The sequence below is a fragment of the Cardiocondyla obscurior genome, linkage group LG13, assembly GCF_019399895.1.
Source record: "Cardiocondyla obscurior isolate alpha-2009 linkage group LG13, Cobs3.1, whole genome shotgun sequence".
Classification (NCBI taxonomy): domain Eukaryota; kingdom Metazoa; phylum Arthropoda; class Insecta; order Hymenoptera; family Formicidae; genus Cardiocondyla; species Cardiocondyla obscurior.
In genome coordinates, this window is record NC_091876.1 from 2,625,770 (window position 1) to 2,644,971 (window position 19,202).

The 19,202-nt window shown below is 44.7% G+C and overlaps 1 protein-coding gene across 2 annotated transcripts in view; it reads right to left on the reverse strand.

The window, feature by feature from the left end:
* The window catches only part of Lilli (AF4/FMR2 family member lilliputian), a 168,937-nt gene that overhangs the window by 88,804 nt on the left and 60,931 nt on the right, over nt 1-19,202 (reverse strand). For both annotated transcript variants that reach the window (XM_070664969.1, XM_070664971.1), the window contains exon 2: nt 10,678-10,867. In XM_070664969.1, the coding sequence (XP_070521070.1) occupies nt 10,678-10,867 (190 nt within the window). The remainder of the gene's footprint in view (nt 1-10,677; nt 10,868-19,202) is intronic.

The following is a 19,202-nucleotide window of genomic DNA, read 5'->3' on the forward strand; positions in this document are numbered from 1 at the left end:
ACGCTGGATTACCGTATAGACCCGTTAACTAATTTTCGCGTTAACTTCTACGAGATAATCTCGACGGGTAAGATTAATTTTTTTTTCTAATTTTTCTTTAAATTCTTTTTTTTAATTTTTTTTTTTTTTATGAGGAGTTTTTAAGCGAGGTTCGCTTCGTCGAAGTCAGATGATACGGACGCTCCTTCCGAGTACGGAAAGTATAACAGGGCGCAGCCGGGAAGAATGGACTTCCAAGATCGACCGTTTGTTTTGTCGCGCGCGCCGGCCAATTGCTTCTTATAGTTAGTGCCTTATTACGCGGCGGTTAATGCGACGTCTTATTTCTCCGCGTCTCATTTTATATCTCATTGTGCGCTCGCGAGACGAGAGAAAGGGAGACGGATAAAGACAGAGAGGAGTTCCCCCCCGATACCGCCCTACATGCCGCGTGTACGCTTGCAGCTCCTCGTTGCACGGAACAGAGCGAGGAGCGGAGAGAATGCAGCCCGTCCCCGCGGATCTAGCCTTAGCCAGCCCGTAATAATCTGGCGTTCACGTAGGCGCCGGTGTCTGTGCTCGTACACAGATAAACGCCTGCGTGAACGTGTATGGCCGATTGCGGCGGACGCGCGCAGATTCGCCGCTCTCGCACACGAACTCCCCGGGGCACGTGTACACGCGCGCGCGCGCAACAAACCGAGATATGTGCACGACGACCAGGCGTACACGTACGCGACACACGCATCCGGATTACGTAAAGCCACGAGGCCGGGTATAACGCGATCAAACGACCTACAAATCGCGGACGCGTCGCTTTCCGTAAAAGCGCGACCTGCACGTCGAAATCGCGAGGGAAACGGCTTCGCCTCGGGGCGATCGGCAAATTGGCAGCGGACGATATACGCCCGAGGCTAGTCTTTCAACGCGCGTGTAAAAAAAAAAGAAAAAAAAAAGAAATAATAAAAAAAAGGCCACGCGAGACAAAGAGAACTGAGATTGCTAAACACGTTCACTGTGCAGGCGCCAATTTCACGTGCCTGATCGTTCACGCGTCGCGCATAGCTGATGAATATTTTACACGACGCCAGTCTTCCGTTTCTCTTTTTAATAACGTTAGTTTTCAAACTCGCATCGGGCTCCGTTGTTGTCGCGGGCGAAAAAGAAAACGCGTAAAATATTATGTTTGAAGCGCAAAAGAAACGTGCTCAATTTGAATAAATGGCACGGCAAGGAATTCGTTAAAAATCTTGAACTTTAATTGGAATCCATAAAGACTTCGCCGATTCAGTTAACAGCTTAGAAATAACAACTTAATTACCTGGTTGTAAGTAGTTAAATTGCCGTTTCCCATGTAAAATATGTTTCGACGATCAATTGCATTCGCGCAGAAAGTTGTAACATTTTTTTTTTATTTTCCGCCTCAGATTCCTGTGAGAAAATTCCCTCGCCCATGATCGTTAGTTACAAAAAGAATAACCGTATATATTCAAGTTCTGTCGGCTGCCTCGAGATCAGTGCATCGAGAAATTGATCCTCAACAGTGTATCGCTACATGTACAATCGCACGCTCCGTTGCAACGACGCTAAATGAACATACGAAATTTATTACACATAATTACTGTCCGCAAGTATAACGTTTACTCAAAGATTAAACTTAATTACCACGCGATTTTTCATACACGGATTAAATATATAAGTATCCGGAAATTAGTATTATTTTTTTTGAAATAATTTTTTCTCCTCAAAACTAGCCGTTAAAACAAAGAACTGTAAATAACGCCGACGAGCGGAATAAATGCGAGCGGATAACTATGTCGATGGTTCTGAATAATTTTCTTGCAGCGATAACGCGTTACATAAATAATAAAGGGTCTTATCGGACTTTTGATAACAGATTAACCGAGGCGAGGAGTGCCTCTCGGCAAATAAAATCAATTTCGCGCTAAATGCTCCTCCACGAAGTTTCGGAATACCATGGTGGAGAGGGGGAGGGGAGGGGGGGGATGTATATACCGAGGTAACAACTGGATCAGACAATTTGCATGAAAGCAATGGCGATCGGTCGATTGGTTTTAACGTGAGTGCAGGAAACCCTAATGAATTCCCGGCTACCAATACGCGAAACGCACGTCGGGAAATGATCGTTGTTTGCCATCATCGCTGCCGGGCATCGTCATCGTCATCGCCGTCGCCGTCACCGGGCTCGCTCGGTATGTATTGCCATTAAAACCGAGCGGAGCGGATTGCGTAATCCGCCTATTGGTATATACGATACGCGAGCTTATCGCGAATGTTTCGATACAGATGGCTGAAAGGGCGATATTTCGCAAAATAAAAGATAAACGACCATTGAGAAAACAATGCTGCATTACGCGCTGCGTTAATTGTTGCTTCAACGTTAAAATCCATTAGCGCAATTTGAAATCTATATTAATTACGCATCGCGGACTAAGTTAACATTTTTATGTCGCGCCGTTTCGTTAATTGCCACTTTCATAATAGAATCGTTTACATAAAAAGATACGAGTCTCATAACACTTTATCTTTTTCTTCCTTTTTTTTTTTTTTTTCTGACTTGGTGATTCTTAAATTTACGACACAGGCTCCGAGACGCGAGACATAAAAGCGCGGTTGATTCCCGTGGATAAATGTCGCGGTCTTTATCGTAGTCTATTACTTTTTGTACCCGGAGGTCTGCTGCGTTACTTACTCGCCATCGCTTCAAAAGCAAGATTACGAGCGCGGAGTGTTTAATTACACGCGCGAACGCGACAGTGACATTCATTCGCGGTGTATTAATAAGCGATGCTTCACGCGAGTAATCGAGATTTCAACGAGGAAGAAACGGCACGTTAAAGGCGTCCGTTAATTCCGCCAGGACGCTGCTATTTTCAAGCGCGACAAAAGGCGCATTGCGTAACTCATAACATTCTTTAATCGTGTAAGTAGTTTATACGTATACGTGCCAGCGGGCACACGTATGCTCGCCGAAGAAACAAAGGAGACAAGAAATATCTGTGCCAACAAACGTTAAGCTTCTTTAATTCACTAGAATTTAACAAGCTCGGATAAATTTTTTTTGAATTTAAAATATTTATCAAGAGTATTCAAACTCGTCGTATAAAACTATTTAAAAAAATTAAAAAAAAACTTTTAAATTAAAAAAAAAAAAAATGTTCTACTTTTATCCCGCACAGTTTGAAGTGAATCTCTTTAATCGACCGCGGTACTTAAACTTCGTATCTTTATCGGATTTTATCATACATGTATATTAAACAGCAGTAAAAAAAAAATAAAAAAGAAAGAAAGAAAGAAAAAAAAAAATTTTACTCCCCGTAAAGTCGCGCGGCCAGAAAATAATTGCACTGCGGTGCAGCGCAACGACAGAAGCTTTGCGAAGATCGTGTCCGCGGTGGTGTGCCAAGCCGAAGTTTCTGATCGTTCAACGAAGAAAACTCGAGCTTCCGCATCCCCTTGGTTCTCTTATTATTCGAGTTTTCACGAAGGCGGCTCCGCTCGAACGTAAAGTCAATATATAGACGCGGACCATATCCGACAGGATACAGACAGAATCTCCCCCGCCCGTCCGCCCACGAAGGAAACGGAGGATATCTCTCCGATACGTTGCTGCTCCGCGGATCCTCGCCGCGATGCGACGCGATGTTTCTTTGGCCCCTTTAGTTCCGGCGCGTTTAACAGAAGCATATCGCGACGGCATGCCGGAAGAATGGTATCGGCACGTGAGCACGTAGATATATAGTATATATATGTATATATAATATATATATTATATATTTACATACATATAAATATACATATACGTACTCGCGTGCACGAGCTCTCAGTCACATAAATGCGCTTTTATGGCTGCGAGAGATATTTTCGCGACGCATGTCTCGTATTTTATAATGTAATAAATGCGCCATTATAGTCGCACCGCGTTACGCAATAAAATTTCCGCGATTTATCTCTGACGGATAATGACATCCGAAAGCTTATAACGTTTGAAAATGTTCGACGTCGCGAGTGGTTTGATTTTCCACCAAGTCCTCTAGCGCGAAACTAATTTGCGCCTTTTAAAAAAAAAAAAAAAAAAAAAATAGAGTTTTTGTATAGCTTTCTTTTTTTTCTTCCTTTTCTCTTTTATTTATTTGAAATGTAATTAGTTCAGGGTTAATGTCAATTAATATTAATAATCCTTTGATTATAATTAATTTTCATCTCTCGCTTCCTTCACTTCTCCTCGCTCGACAGCCCGATTCTTTTTCGCGAGCTCATCAATTTTCCATAAATTTTTATTCGCGTTTTTACAGCGCCGATCTGTTGATAACGCCGCTCGTTTAAAACCGACAGATCCGAGAAGTTTGTGGTGACGCGTAACCGTAGGCGGTTCCAATGAAACTAGCTTTCGTCGGAATCCGAAAGGAGACGGATCGGAATTGCCGTGTCGGGAAAGAGAGAGGACTCACTATCCGCTCGATTGAATTTTCTGCCCGGGGTGGATTCAGCTTCCTTATAGTAAAGCGCGAGGGGAAAGTCGCCCGGGGATTTTTCCGCAGAAAAGGTCCGTCCTCTTATCAGGTAATCTTTACGATCGGCTAATTATACTGTTCGCGCGTGTAAGGGAGTTACGAATCGACGCGGGCGGAACCCATTGCGGCCGACTGGAATGACCACGTAATCAACGCGAGAGCGGCCACCCTCTCTCGTTCGACGGCGAATTAAAAAAGCCGTCCCGACGGAAAAAAAAAAAGCATGTCGCAATCGATCGCGCCCGCAAAAACGCCCGGCATTCTGCACTTCGCCCCGCAGAATTTCGAGTGTACGAGTTTAATGGGAAAATGTTGGAAAGCGCCGCGGCTCGAAGCGCCGTTCTATCTCCAAATGCTAGTAAGCAGATTCTTTTATTTTATTCTTTTTTATAAAATATCTAATCTAAAACAAAATAAAATATTATCGGTGGAATTTTTAATTTTTGCGCGAAATTGTTAGTAACTATAAAAAAAAAGAGAGAACAAAAATTTTGAATCAAACGTGACGTTCTAAAACTGAAAAGTATTTCAGGATTAACCGACCGAATATACGAGTTGTTTTTAATCGCAGTTGCTAATTGAATAAAATTTAATCTCGAGTAATGTGAAGAGGGCTTTTTCGCGTATATCCTCCTCGTTCTTGTATCCCATTGTGTCTCGGCCCCCTAAATCCAGGTAAATGCGGCGTTCGTGCAAACAAAAAAAAGTTGCGCACTCGTTGCAGCAGCTTCAAAGATGACAGAGGAAAAGAAAGATGCTCCAGCTCGGTCGTCTCTGTTTGAACGCGGAAAGGAAAAGAGAGGAAAATCCACGGGAGCGAGGTCTCTTATCTGCCGTGCAAAGGAATAAAACGCATTCTTCGTTGTGTCACGGAGAGTGCGTTTTTCCCGCGGAAGAACGACAAATAACTTTATCGCGCGTGCTGACATTCACGAGTGTGTAAAGAGCGCGGCTCTTGACAAATCATGTCCGCGAGCGAAGATAAAACGAGAACCGTCCGTAAAAACGACGCTCGTGGTTCACGGTAGCATTACAATACACATAAACATCTCTTAAATATGATAATATATAATCCAACTAAGCACCTCCAACCAAAGCTTTGTTTTTCCTCCTAAACGTAATTTAATATTGATCCCAGTTATCATATTTCAACGACGTGCATCACAATAAAAGTAAAATATTCCATAGGCCTTACGTCACGAAATTATCTCGAACACCGGCGAAATATAAGACACATTCTTCATATTTCTTGCTTATTTTTGCAACAGCTATACGTAAAGAAAAAAAAAGAAAAAAAAAATTTGTTTTAAACACTCTTTTATGCTACGCAATCGTATTTAAATTTCGAGAAATGCAAATAAACTTGCGAGCGAGCAAATTTTGAATCGTTATTACGCACGAGCCACGTCGCAAGAAACATATACGCACGAAAAGCCCTATCGAATCTCTCTTTCCTCCTGGCCGAATGTTTCACGGTATTCCCCCCCGCCCATATCGCGAATTTCCTCCGCGCGCGGATTTCGCGAATGCGGGGGATGCAAATGCGCGCCGTTAATCTCGGCAATAAATACGCGGCCAGCGTTGCGGCCTCACACGCTCGCACAATAACGTTCCTCCTCTTTCGCCTGGCGTGTGGCATCTTTATTTCCGCCGAATGACTCGCTTTTAGTCGAGGTGCCTCCATCTGCGAGATTCCGACGAGGCTCCGTATCGCGGCGACGGATGCTGCTGATCGAGGATAGGAAGCATCAGCCGGCGACTGAAAACCGGTATACACCGGAGTTCAGATTTCGGCCGCGATAGATTCTACGACGAAGTGGACTCTCCAATTTTATCGCTTGTTTTTTTTTTCTCGTTTTTCTTTTTTTTTTTTCTGACAAACGCGTGTACGAACATTTCTTTGATAAACGTACCTACATATACCGAGACCGCGTTATCGGTTCTTCTATTTAATCAATTTGCTCCAGTCGCGCTGATAAAAAGACGCAAGAAAATCCTGCCGAGCTCTATCGACTAATGTCGCTATTAGAGACACCGTGGTATCCGACTTTTGTAGGAAAACGCAGCTAACAGCATCTTCGCGAGGTCGATCCGCACGCCGCTTTATTTATCGGACCGGGTAATCTTCCAACTAGCGGGCTTTAATCTCGACGAACTTTAAACACCGTGCTGGAGCACGATAAACTAACGCGCGCGCACGCTCGAGGGAATTTTCACGACGAGCAGGCCGGAAAAAGGGAATAACGATTTCCATAGACATAAAAATATAACGGCGCCAAATACTGGAGATTCCCATTTTGAGAGGATGCGCGAGAGAAAAACGTGAGAGAAAAAAGAAGAAAAAAAAGGGATCGGTATAGAAAATACGATTTTTTAACATACGACTTTTCCATTACGACTTTAATTTTCTTCACGTAACCAGTAACGTGTTTTTCCCGTTACATAAAAGAATGCTCAGATATTAATATTTTTTTAATTAATTAATGAGAAATCTACGCTATATCCACGACATCACGTTGACTTGAAAACGATGTAAAGACAAAAAAAAAAAAAAAAGAGAAACAACTTTTCACGCAGCGTGAAAGTCCGCCTGATCTTTTCGATATCTTTGAGATGTCTACCCTTTACGTTTATTTAGACCACCGGAATCCGGTAATCTGCGTGCTCTCGTTAATCAATTCGAGCCACGCACTGCTCTTGCCGGGCGCAACAAAACCGGAATGCATATTTTCGCGGCGCGTGAATAATCTTGGAGATTGCAGTCGATATTTCAACGTCGGTCCTGCGCGGCGGTCGCGTCACGTTTCCTCGATATTGGAAGCGCGGAACGACGCTATCCGGATACGGTATTCCTCCGCGCCCGCGGAGTTACGTGATGCGTTGCGGAAAAGTCGCAGAATCCGCTTTTCCGTTCGCGGCTTGCCGTCTACGGGGAAAGAGGAGCAACGGCGAAAGACCGAGGTAGGAAGAGACGCGAGAAAAAAAAAAAGAGAGAGAGAGAGACCGAGAAAAGAACCCGAAGTCATAAAAGCTGATCGAACTCGTAAGAAAACCGGCGCCATTTTCTCGCCTTCCTTTCCCGCCCGCATCCCTCCTAGCTGCTTTTACAACTCCGCTTTCCTTCGCTCTCCGTCCCTCTAGCCGAGCTTCCCGTTTCTGCCTCTGCGTTCCGCTTGGATGACAAAGACACTAAGCGGCTTCGCAACTCATCGTACGGTTACTAACGTGCGGTTACAGTTATGATTGTTAGGGAGCCGATCAGGCAGTTTCTCGACCGCGTCTCGACTGCCGAGGAAATATACGATATGTTTCTCTTTGTCACAACCGCGATAAGAAATTGACACGCGCGCACGTTCAAATTTTCATTTGCTTATCTATTTTAATAAATTATATATTTCTTCATATTTAAATAAAACATATAAAAAGTAAGTAGGTCAGTTTTTCGTATTTAGATAATTATTTTAAAAATCGCTAGACTCCGCTTATACGAATAAGTGAAAAAGAAAAAAAGAAGAAGTCTCGTTGATTGCAGTGCGCGAAAAAAATTGGATTGCTCTCACGTTCCTATTAATGAAGATTAAAACACTCATTAAGAAAGGTTAAAAGTCGAGAAAACACCTGTTGAGTAAGCGAAAGGACCAATCGGAGCACGGCCAGGGTTCGTTCGCACCCTACGAAAGAAATGGTATTAGCAATCTAAAGCCAGAGTGATGTCGCGCGAGCGTAACGAGAGAATGTTATATAATTAAGCGATTTAACTATCTGAAGGGAACCAAATGCTTTTTTTCATTTCTTCCCCGCCGTGTAAAAAGAAAAAAAGAAAAAAGGAGAGACACCGGAAGAATCAAGCGCAACGATTTCGAAGCCATTAACATCCAAATGTCGATTTTAAACGTCACGTCACAAACCGGTTGCAAGAGAATTTTAATCGCGCGGAAATTCATCGCGGTTATCGATGCTTTCACCGCTTCGTCGCTTTAATGAAATTATATCTTCCCGTTCGGCGGGAGAGCTTTTACTTTTTGAACCTATCGCGCGAAAAAGAAGCTGGACGTGACAAAGAAATATTAGAACTCTATCCAAAGCTGCTCTCGAGAGCGAAGGGACTGTCAAAACACACATGCCGTCTCAGGTAACCCTCTTCCGTAACAATCGGTTAGAGTGCAAAGATATTTTTCGATTTATATTTATTACACGAGTTCCCGAAAGAGACCGTCGTTCTCCTTATTTTTTTTCCTCCCCTCACTTAGAGCGGATTAGAAATAAATTCCGACGAGAGTGATTCCGGTGGAGAACCGCGCGGATGGGAGACAAAGGTGAAAGAGAGAAAAAAGAAAGAAGGGAAGGGAAGGTCGTGTTTATGAGCCACGGGGAGGATTCAATTGGTTCTTTGACTTCGTCGTAACACGTAAGATTTTCCTCTCTCACGATCCGGCGACCGCGATCGGCTGCCGCACGTCAGATTCGTGAGAAAATCTTAAGAAACCCCGTGGCCCACCCGGGAATCCTGAAATGTCTCGCGAAGGGCCTAGAAAACGTCCAGAGAGAAAGCTTGAAAAAGACAGACCGAAACGCGCTTGCGAAATAAAAACTGCACGAAGATGCGCCGACGCTCGCGAATGAGTTACGCAATACGTAACCGCTGAGTAACGCGAGTAACGAGTAAACGCGAAGACGGTCGTTTTGAACAATGGCTTGTCGTAAAGGTCGCAATTGGAGCTCTCGAGGTCGCGGGCCGAAGGATCCCAATGCTGGGATAATTACATCAGCCGCTTTTTTTTTTTTCCAGGCCGCGAAAAGGCTCGTCGAGTTACGGAGTTACGTTTCCTTGGCGGACAATAGAAGCGACGTTCGCGACAAATTGCATTTTTACCCTTCCGAGAAACAATTAAATTGCACGGGAATGACGAGGCCTTTAAATTGATTGATATGTTCATATATCGTTATTTAAAAAAAAAAAAAAAAAAAGAAAAAAAAGAGAGAAAAAAAAGACAAATACGGCGCCTACGATATTACTTTTGATTCTCATTTGCAATTTATGTAGAATATATATTTAATGCTAGGTAGTACCTATAATCAATAAACCCTCGATATCTAAGCAAGCGAGAGCTCGAATATCTTATTCATGGATTTAAACTGAGTAGTTAATGACTGTGATCGAGAGCAAATTCATTAAGCGCTCTATGTATTACCGTGGATTTATACACAGAGTAAAGACTAGAGAGAGAGGCTATCGGTTAACGTTAATTGAAGCGGTCAGTGAATCTACTTGGCGTGGTGCCTACGATTACTAACTAGACGGTGGTGAAAAGACAGGGCCGGGAAAGAGCGAAATGGCACTTGAAACGCGGGAGAAAGATCCATTAAGCGATCAGACAACGCAAGGCCGGGATTCTGCTTGAATAAATATGACTAAAGAGAGAAAACGATAAGAAACGAACGTCAGTACGATTTTCTCGCCTTATCGCTCATTAATTATTCGCGACTTTTGCAACCACCACAGAGCAGCAAGCGGAGTCTTCGCTTAATAAAATGCTATTTTAATAAGGGAAAATGGACTCGCAACCCGTTATAGAACTCCGGCATGAGCGTTTAATGCGCGCAACGAGATGCAATCGTGTGCGGCGAAATTGATCGACGGGGTATTCGTCGCTACTTCTTTCATTTCTCCGTGCAGAAACATTTTTGGCATCATCTCGCCGAGGGAAAAAGACCGCAAAATGTTCGGCATGTCAATTTAACTGACACATGATGCTATTCTCTTTATCGAAAAAAAAAGGGAGAGGAATAAAAAAAAAAAAAAGTATTATAGCTGACAATAAATTAATGGCCGGACAGACAGGGGCTATTTTAATTTCCATTCGCGATATAAAATATTTTATCGCAATAGGGAGTTAGTTGGATTAGTCCGTGACGCGAGCACCTATATATTTAAAAAATATTGACCATAAAAAAATCAATATATACATATCGATATCGATGACGTGATATTTTAAAAGAAAGTGATATTTTGTCGAGTCTTAACGGGGAGGAAAAAAAAAAAGAAACATCAAAGTAATCAATATCGCCGTACACGAATGCACGCAAAAACGCAATAATAAAATTAAACGATCGATTTTTCCGATCGCCGAGATAGAGAGAATTAAAAAAAAATTGTACTCACCCTAACAGGGGCACGGAAGAGGTTCGGCGGTGAGACATGTATGTTGGAGTGATGATGATGTGCGTGGTTGTGGTGGTGGTGGTGATGGTGTCTCGTATCAGGACCACCTCCCGCAGCCGCCTGCTCCGCCTGGACCGACATCGCCGCGCGGGCTTGTCGCTCTCGTTCCCGAAGCCGGTCCCGATCCACGCTGAAAACCAAAATTGCCAGTCGGTTAGTTCCAAGCGGTATTCACATAAATGGCGAATAAATAATGACATAAAGCCAAAATCAATTTTGTGACGAATCACTTCTGTTCTATTTTTTTTTCTTTCATTTTTTTAATACGCTTGTTCAGTCTAAAACCATGAAATAAAAGAAAAAAAAATTTGCCATTAATACGCCAACACGGCAGAATCTCGCTGCTGGTCTTATTCTAAGCATCTTAGATGAAATTACGAATACTTGTTGTTAGTCGGAGTAAATCTCGTAATGCGATGTGAATCTCGGCGCTTTGAAACAGAGAGCGTCCTCATCGTACGCGAAAAGCGAAGGTGGAATTCGCTCGTATGACGCAGCGCCAAGAATAACTATCGGAGGGCTTTAGGAAGCAACGATGGAAGCGATGAACGACGAGCTCAAGACGAAACGAAGACAGGGGACGGAAGGAATCTCGTGACGAGACACGGCGAGGGGTGATCGCAGCTGACGCAAACACCTGTTTAATCGCGTTTCCGGTGACGATATTACGTAGAACGAAGCACTAGAATTTTGTAACAATCATTGCTATTCATATGACGTACGGGCGGCTATAATTACAATTAGATTGACAACTAATAATTTGTTAAATTATATAGAATAATGTAAGTGCAATAATTTTGCATTTATGAATTTTTACTATTATAGAGATGGAAAGCCTATAAATTACGTTCCTTCGAATCAAAATTTAAAAATTGTACGCCTAGCCATTGTACCATTTTCATCGGTAATAAAATTCTATTTCCCCCTGGTAAGACCGTTTTATAAGCTGCGGGAACGGTACCCTTTTACAAAGTGCCGTGTGTATAAATTATCCGTTTTTGTATTTCAACTCGCGGCACGTAATGCACCCGAAATGGCGAATACAAGGCGAAGAGTGTTTTACATATATCGCTTAAAGGTCGGCTAGGATGGCTTTTCCTTCTCGTACGTGCGTTATCTGGCGTACGTTGAATGATGACTTGTCAAGGAGCAAATGCTAATGCCGCGTGTGCCCTGGTTTGTTTACGCGGAATTTTTCCAAATGCATTAACATAAGCGCTTAATGCACGCGCCGCAGCGAGAAAGTACGAGAACGCCGCGAAGAATACGGCCTCATTTTTTTTTCTTTTTTTTTATCGAGATAAAAACTTTCCTCCGCGGGGAAGTACCGATAAAGAAACGTGCGAATCAAGAAGTATTTTTTTTTTCTTTTAGCACGTGCACAGAGTCTGACAGGAAACACCGCGAGTCGCGTAATACTCATTATACAAAATACGAAAGGTCAGGAACTTCATGTTGTAATAAATGAATAAATCGCCGTATAAATTATCGAGCCACGGGATGTTAAATAATAAAAATTTGACACAAGTTACGGCAATAAAATCAGAAACGGGAAAAGACATCGATCGTCCTGTGCGTACATAAACTTACATGTCCATTATAATTTTAAGAGGCTTTTTCCTGAGAAAAAAACAAATTTACGCACTTGCGTGTTTAAAAGTATTCTCTTTTTTTTCGGAGGAGGAGAACTGTCGAACGCAATAATCCTTTCTCGGGTATGACAGCATATACGTTTACTTAACTCAGATAACGACCACGGAGCCGGGATCGTCTTCCATAAAGCGAGCACGTATTCCGATTAGAAGTCGATCCTCCGAAGCGCGATCCTCGGCATCGCCGACGCGATACTTTCCCAATCGTCGAGACGCACGAACGAAAACGAACCGTGCATGTCGATGAGCGAATCGCTGCATTGTCATGCAAATTAAAAGTATCGGCAATAATCACGATTCCTGGCGGCCGCTTAATTGCGAATGAGTAGAAAGGAGCTGTTCAACGCCGGTTCCGTTCCCCGGAATTGATTCCCGTCTCCAGAAACCGCGAAACTTTTATTTCCGTCGCACATCCGCACGAGACCGCTTCGCGATCTGTCAAACGCTCTGATATTTTCATCAACCCGCCGGTATTAATTCCGTATAGAAGGCGAATATATAAAAAGTTCCGGCTAGACACACGGTCGCGCATAATAGAAGTCATACGGATCCCGTTGGCTAAAATAACAGTCGAAAATTATAATTAACGTTTCCCTCGGCACGAACACGCGCGCGCTCTCTTCGACGTACGTCTTTCCTTCTTATTAATTCAAGCCTGCTTATTATTCGTGACGGCGAGAAATATCCGATGGAAAGTTTAATCGCGTCCCCAGTCGTGCATGTAAGCGACTCGGTAATTTCTCGAGACCCCGTAATATAATCGAGCGAAGTTAAGAACGACTCTATTTGTCCCGGGGTGTGCACGCTCTCTTGCGCTACTAGAATACATTTATCCCATTGCCGCCGCTGCACAGAATCCCTTTGCTCGCGTTTATACGTGTATATGCGTTGCACACGGACGCGCGCGCTCACGGATGGCACGTTTTAGTCGGGCGCAGGTATTTCCACGGGCAAATGCGGTCTCCACGCGATACTTTCTCGACCGATACCCTCGGCGTCCCTCCGCGTGTCGTCGGGGATCTCCTCCTCTTTTTCTTTTCGCCGCGCCGCTTCATGCTTCGCTAAATCAGCTAGAAAGTGTACTCTCAACTAAATCGACGCCAGAAGAAAAATCCAGTCCGCTAGGTTCCCCGAACAGAGTTCCCCCGGCCCGCCGTTAATCCTCCTCGCGACTTCGTAACGCCCGGGAGATAAAAGTGCGGGACGAATGTAAATAAAATTCGCGTAGGTGAAAATAAATTTATCATCGGCACAACTGCACGATTACCCTATTTTCCGCGCCCGGCTCGTAAATCTTTCCGCCCCGCTTTCCGGAGGGGAAAAAAAATTTTCGTTTCTAATTACCATAAAATTTAATAACACTCCCAATTTAATTTAATTTCTATTGATTCGACAATATTAGTACGTGCTTTTTCACCCCGAAAATCCAGGCGCAAATATTTAAATGAGGATAATTCTCCACGGCGAGCTTTTTCGGTGCTGGCTTTTATCCACCTGTGTGGGAGGGAAAATGCGCGAAAGACACCGAAACATCTCCATCCGCGAGAGCGAGCGGGAATTCCAAGCCGGCGCATATCGGGTCGGCTCGTCCCGGGGCCGGCTTTATTGAATATCTGGGAATATTGTCACAGAACGGTCGGAGTTCATCGGGCTAACGAGCTCGAATCGTTCTCGACAAGTGGCGAGCACGCCTCTCCCGGTCGGGTTATTTGCGCGATCCGAAACCCCGCGCGAGGAATGGATCGGACAGTTTTCAAAAAATGTTCGTTTAACAATCCGGCACAATCAGCCGTCGCGCGTCGTCGTCGTACCCATCGGAGAGACGCGTGTGCCGAAATCACCGCTCGCTCTCTCGCATCGGGAATTGTCTTTTTGATTTCCCTGCTATTTTTCCGCATCGTTTCTTGCGCTCGTAATTGTTATTCGCGGTGCACGATTTACGAGAGGCACACGACGAGCGAAGACATACGTACGCCGACTTGCTTGGCTGGCGAACTAACTTTCTTATTCGAAAAGATTGCGCAATATGTCACCTCGTCAATTTATATATATATACTCTCATTTACGACTCTCTTAAAAAGCGGACGATAAAATTTGCAAATATAAAAATCTACTATTTCATTAGGAAACACCTGTTGCAACGTTTCAGTGTTATATTGATAACGCACGCTTGAGAAAAGATGATAAACTCGTATGCTGAAGAGATTTTATCTCCCGAACTTCGTATTTTAGACGTCTTTTACAAGGGATAACGCGCGACGAATCATTTTAGGTTGATTTATTATCATTATTGTGGCCCCGTTATTTTTATCGTTCAATCCACGGGATGGCGGCGCACGTATTCAGTTTTATTTTACTCGATTAATGTACTTTTAAGTGCCCCGGCGATTCTCCGACGGCGTTTTCAATTCCCGACGAGCGTCGCGATCGATTTAATCCTCCGTGGATTAATTCGCGCCTCTTCCACGCGACCGACGTATTATAGTTGCGGCCGAATTAGCCAATATTTTTTCAATATCGGGGCGGCGAATGTACCGTAAGGTAAATTTTTTTTTTTTTTTTTTTTTCCTTTCCGTTGTTCAAGCGAACGTTCAGCAGCGGCAGCACGACCGGCCGCGTCCCGATCCCGGCCCGGAGGCGGGATATTGCTATCGTAGATAATTAATTCGCGTTAATCGCGGCCCATTTGAAATGGTAATGAGAAAGGGATGATTTAAAGCGGCCCTCGCCAGCTGCGATTCGTAGTTCGCCGATAAGAAGAACGAGAGAGAAAGAGAGAGAGAGAGAGAGAGACGGATGCGTAAAACGAAGGAGGCAATAAAAGAAAAATACGAAGAAGGAAATTCTCTGAGAGCGAAACAAACTGCGCGCTAATTAGCAATCTAACAGTTTAATGACGACATATTTTGACACGTAAACGTACGTCACGCGTATGAAAAAATAAAAAGACGAGCGAGAGCTCGAATACGTTCACGTTAACAACTCTATTATCTCCATAAAAATTTCAGTACGACGTAAAAAAAAAAGAAAGAAAAAAAGAAAGAAAGAAGAACGCGTTTTCGGACGGCCGAAAGAGAAATTAATAGATAAACGGGCGGTAATAAAACAGCGATTGAACAAAACGCGAAACACGAATCGAGAAGCCGATCTTGATCTGCCTTTAACCGCACGCCTCTTCCTCGCCATTCGACGTCTATTACTCCGAGTTTCTAATCCGTCTCGATCCATCGTCTTGACTTTAAATCCCGGATTACACGTAATAGACCGGCCTCAGAGCTATCGCCGTTTTCATCGGCGTGCACCGCGATTTGCTTCCGTTCGTCGCGATTTATCGGCTCTCAATTGTCAATAAGCTTCCGCGGTGTTTCTCACCGACGGCGTATCTTTAACGCGCGTTTCAGAATTTTATTTTATTACTTATTGAAAATAAAGAATAATAAAATAAAAAAATAACATTAGTACAATTTATTTAATTACCAAAAATGTTCTCTCGCTCTCCTATTTACATAACGTCTATTTATAACTTGCTCCTACACCGGCCGGTTTAATGGATTTTATATTAAGAATTCACAAGTAATTAACCAGTCCAGTTTAACTAACTGTTCCAGTCTCCTAGATACTTATTTCTATTTATGTAATACACAACATATATAACGATTCGAATGTATATCTTTATCCGGCCGTAAAAATCAACGCTCCCGGCTTCGTTATCTCGGTGTATTTTACACTCGGTGGCCTCTTATTTTCCCCCCGGACCCTTCTCCCGCGCGGGGAGGGAAAATTCTCCTGAGACAAAGGACGGTGAAGGAAACCCAGCGTCAAAAGAATCACTAGCGGTTGCCTCCGAGCGGATAAAACCGTTTTCTCGGGCTCCTTATCCGACTCGCGGGCAAGTCGATTTATGTCGCCGGCCCCGCAAAAAGCGTCATCGTCGTCCGGGGGTCGTTCGATGACCGAGGAATATCCTTCCGCTCTTTCCCCCTACCCCCGCAACCTTATCCCGTCCTTTTCAATTGCGCGATAAAGGATTATTGCGTTATCGACTCCACCCACTGCGAAGGGATCGTCTTCTCGGTCGGCCAATAAAACACTGTGGCCATGTTTTACGAGGGACATCAAGCGCGTTGCACGGGCTCTTTCCGCTCGGCTCGCTACTTTGTAAACGTCGAACGAGCCCCGTGTACCGGCGGACCCTCGCCCATCCCCCCGTCGTGACTTTGTCGCGTTACGATTTAGAACAGACGAAATAATTCGGCTGCAAAAGCGAATGACCGGGAAATGCGGAATAATAATAAAAAAAAAAAAAAAAAAAAAAACGAGGTTAACGAAGAGCCGTCGATTAACGCGTACTTTAACGACGCCGACGTTAATTTCGTCGGCTGCATTACCCGGTGTCGCATGTCTCGGTGTACGTTTACGTTCAAGCGAGTCGGAAACTCAAGAGGAATAACAGCGCGCGGCGTTTGGAACGCACAATAACATTAACGCATTGTAGAATCAATAACTGTATGAAAGTAATCTTGTTTTCGTGTTGCGTGTAGTGTTGTATAGTGTACTGAAAATGGAGCTCGCGATAAGGAGAGCCGGTTACGACATGCCGCGTGATGAAATGTGTGACGCTTCCATGAAGGAGCTCAGCACGGTCGCACGCGCCGACGTCAGCGTGACGTTCGAATAACAGCGGTTTAATGCGCGATCATTTTCCCTATAACGATCGGACTGGAAGGAGGTGATGTGAAAGGAAGTAGCCGATTTTATTTGCCAGTTATAGCAAACTGGACGCGCCTCCTTCGTGAGGCGATATATGTATTTAAAAAAAAATATTTAAAAAAAAAAGAAAAAGAGAAAGAAAAGAACAAAGAAAAACCAATACTACATAATACGTCAGATAATACTACCTCGGGTTTCAACCTTCTCTATTAACATTGCAAAAGTTAATAACAATTAAAAAAAGAAATTGAACAACTTCGCGCAGCACGTCGACAACTATTTCAATCGAAGTCGTCGGCGCCTTTACAAAAGAAAAGCAGCTTCTCAAGATTTTCTCTCGCGAAACTTGCGTTATACGTCGAGTCGAAATTTTCACGTGTCGCATTACGCAGGGATAGCTTCTTGTTCGCGACGTACAAAGGCAAGAAATAATGTTCCAACGAAACGATAAAGAGCCGGCCGTCTCTTTCTCTCGCGCGCGCTTTAAAGACCCGCTTCGCCCATGCGAGCGAGCACGCGTGAGAGACCGCACGGCACGCTTGTACACATACACAGAGATAGGCACGCTCACGCACACGGCCGCATACGTGTGACGAGATTATCGTGGCGGGCTTCGTTAACTACTCGGCGAGCGCTAAAGAGAGGGAGAAGAGCGTTCCGGTTAACGCGAACTAGAACCGACGACGTCCACCATTTTAGATCCCGAGTGTGTTGCGCATCAAGAAACCCGTGTGTCGCTTCCCAGTTAAAACAACACATTAAAACGGAACGCTAAATACCTCTCGCGCGGCCCCTCCCGCCTCCCACCTCCCCCCTCGATGTATCGATTTTCACTTGAAAATTTTGCACGTCGCAATTTCTGCCGCGCGACTCGATTCCGCTAAATACACGGGGAATTAAAAATTTTCCGCCGTAATGAAAATCCCTTTGTTTCAACGCGCACGGAGCGCAAACGCCGGGCATTTTACGCGCGCGCTATCGCGTAAAAGTATTTTATTGACGGCGGTCGCGTTTTATCGATCGCGAAAAGAATCCGCGAAACCTCCGGCCGAAGCTCCGCGAAAGATAAACGGGGGGAGAAGGGAAGGACGGGTTAAAAGTCCGTGAGAGAACTCCGAAAATCGAGCCGGTGCGCATCGGCGTTTGCATTTGACACGTTGCATAAACATATGGGAACAAATCGTCGAGGAACGACGGCGACGCGCGAGGTACGAGGTGCGGGCAAAGAGTGGGTCCGGGGCGAGAAGGACGAAGCGCGAATGAGTTGTCGCGTTTATTTTTGGGCTCGGCGCGAAGGCTAAACGGTGGATTGCGAATTCCTGACGATTCGGCGGCCTCTGCGCGAACCGCCTCGCCTCCCCGTCCCGATAAGTCCCGACCTCCGCCTCCGCCTCCTCCGTTCCTCGCGACGTTTCTCGTTAATGTACGCTATTAATATGTTATGATAAGCGGCGTTCGCGCGGTTTGTGTGCGCAGCTAAGAATATAATCGCCCGAGCAAAGATGCATTTCGAGCGCCGCGCAATTGTCGCTCCGCGGAGATGGAATAATCGCGTTTACCCGCAACCACCGCCCGGATCCCGGCCGACGTGCGTTTATCACCCGATGACGCGTTCGAATTCGCCATTTCCTTCGCGCCGGCGACGTAAACATTGGAGACGCGTGCGAGCGCACACGCATTAGCGAGACCGGTATGAGCGTTGGGTAATTTCGCGAATTAATCGAAGGCGTATCAAGTAGCCGGGGCTTAAACGCGCGGAGCCCGTTTTACCGCGAGATTCCCGCGCGGTTCGCCAGATAATCGAGATTTTGTTTGCGCGGCTTTACGGGGTTCGGCGTCACGGATCGCGGCGGCGTGAAGATGTTTGCGACGCGCGATAGTTCAACTAAAGTATTTCGCTACGCGGAAATAGGCGCGGGCAAATATTTGCTATAAATCGAGATAGCACTACGTGCCCGTTTCGATTCGTCGCGCCGAGCACTTTTTAAGCGAAATCTATCGCGCGGCGAGATCTCTCGTTTTCGCGCTTTATCTACGGGACGCGCGAACACATCCACGTGATTTCGCACGTGTTAATGTATCTTAATGTATCTTTAGAGTATC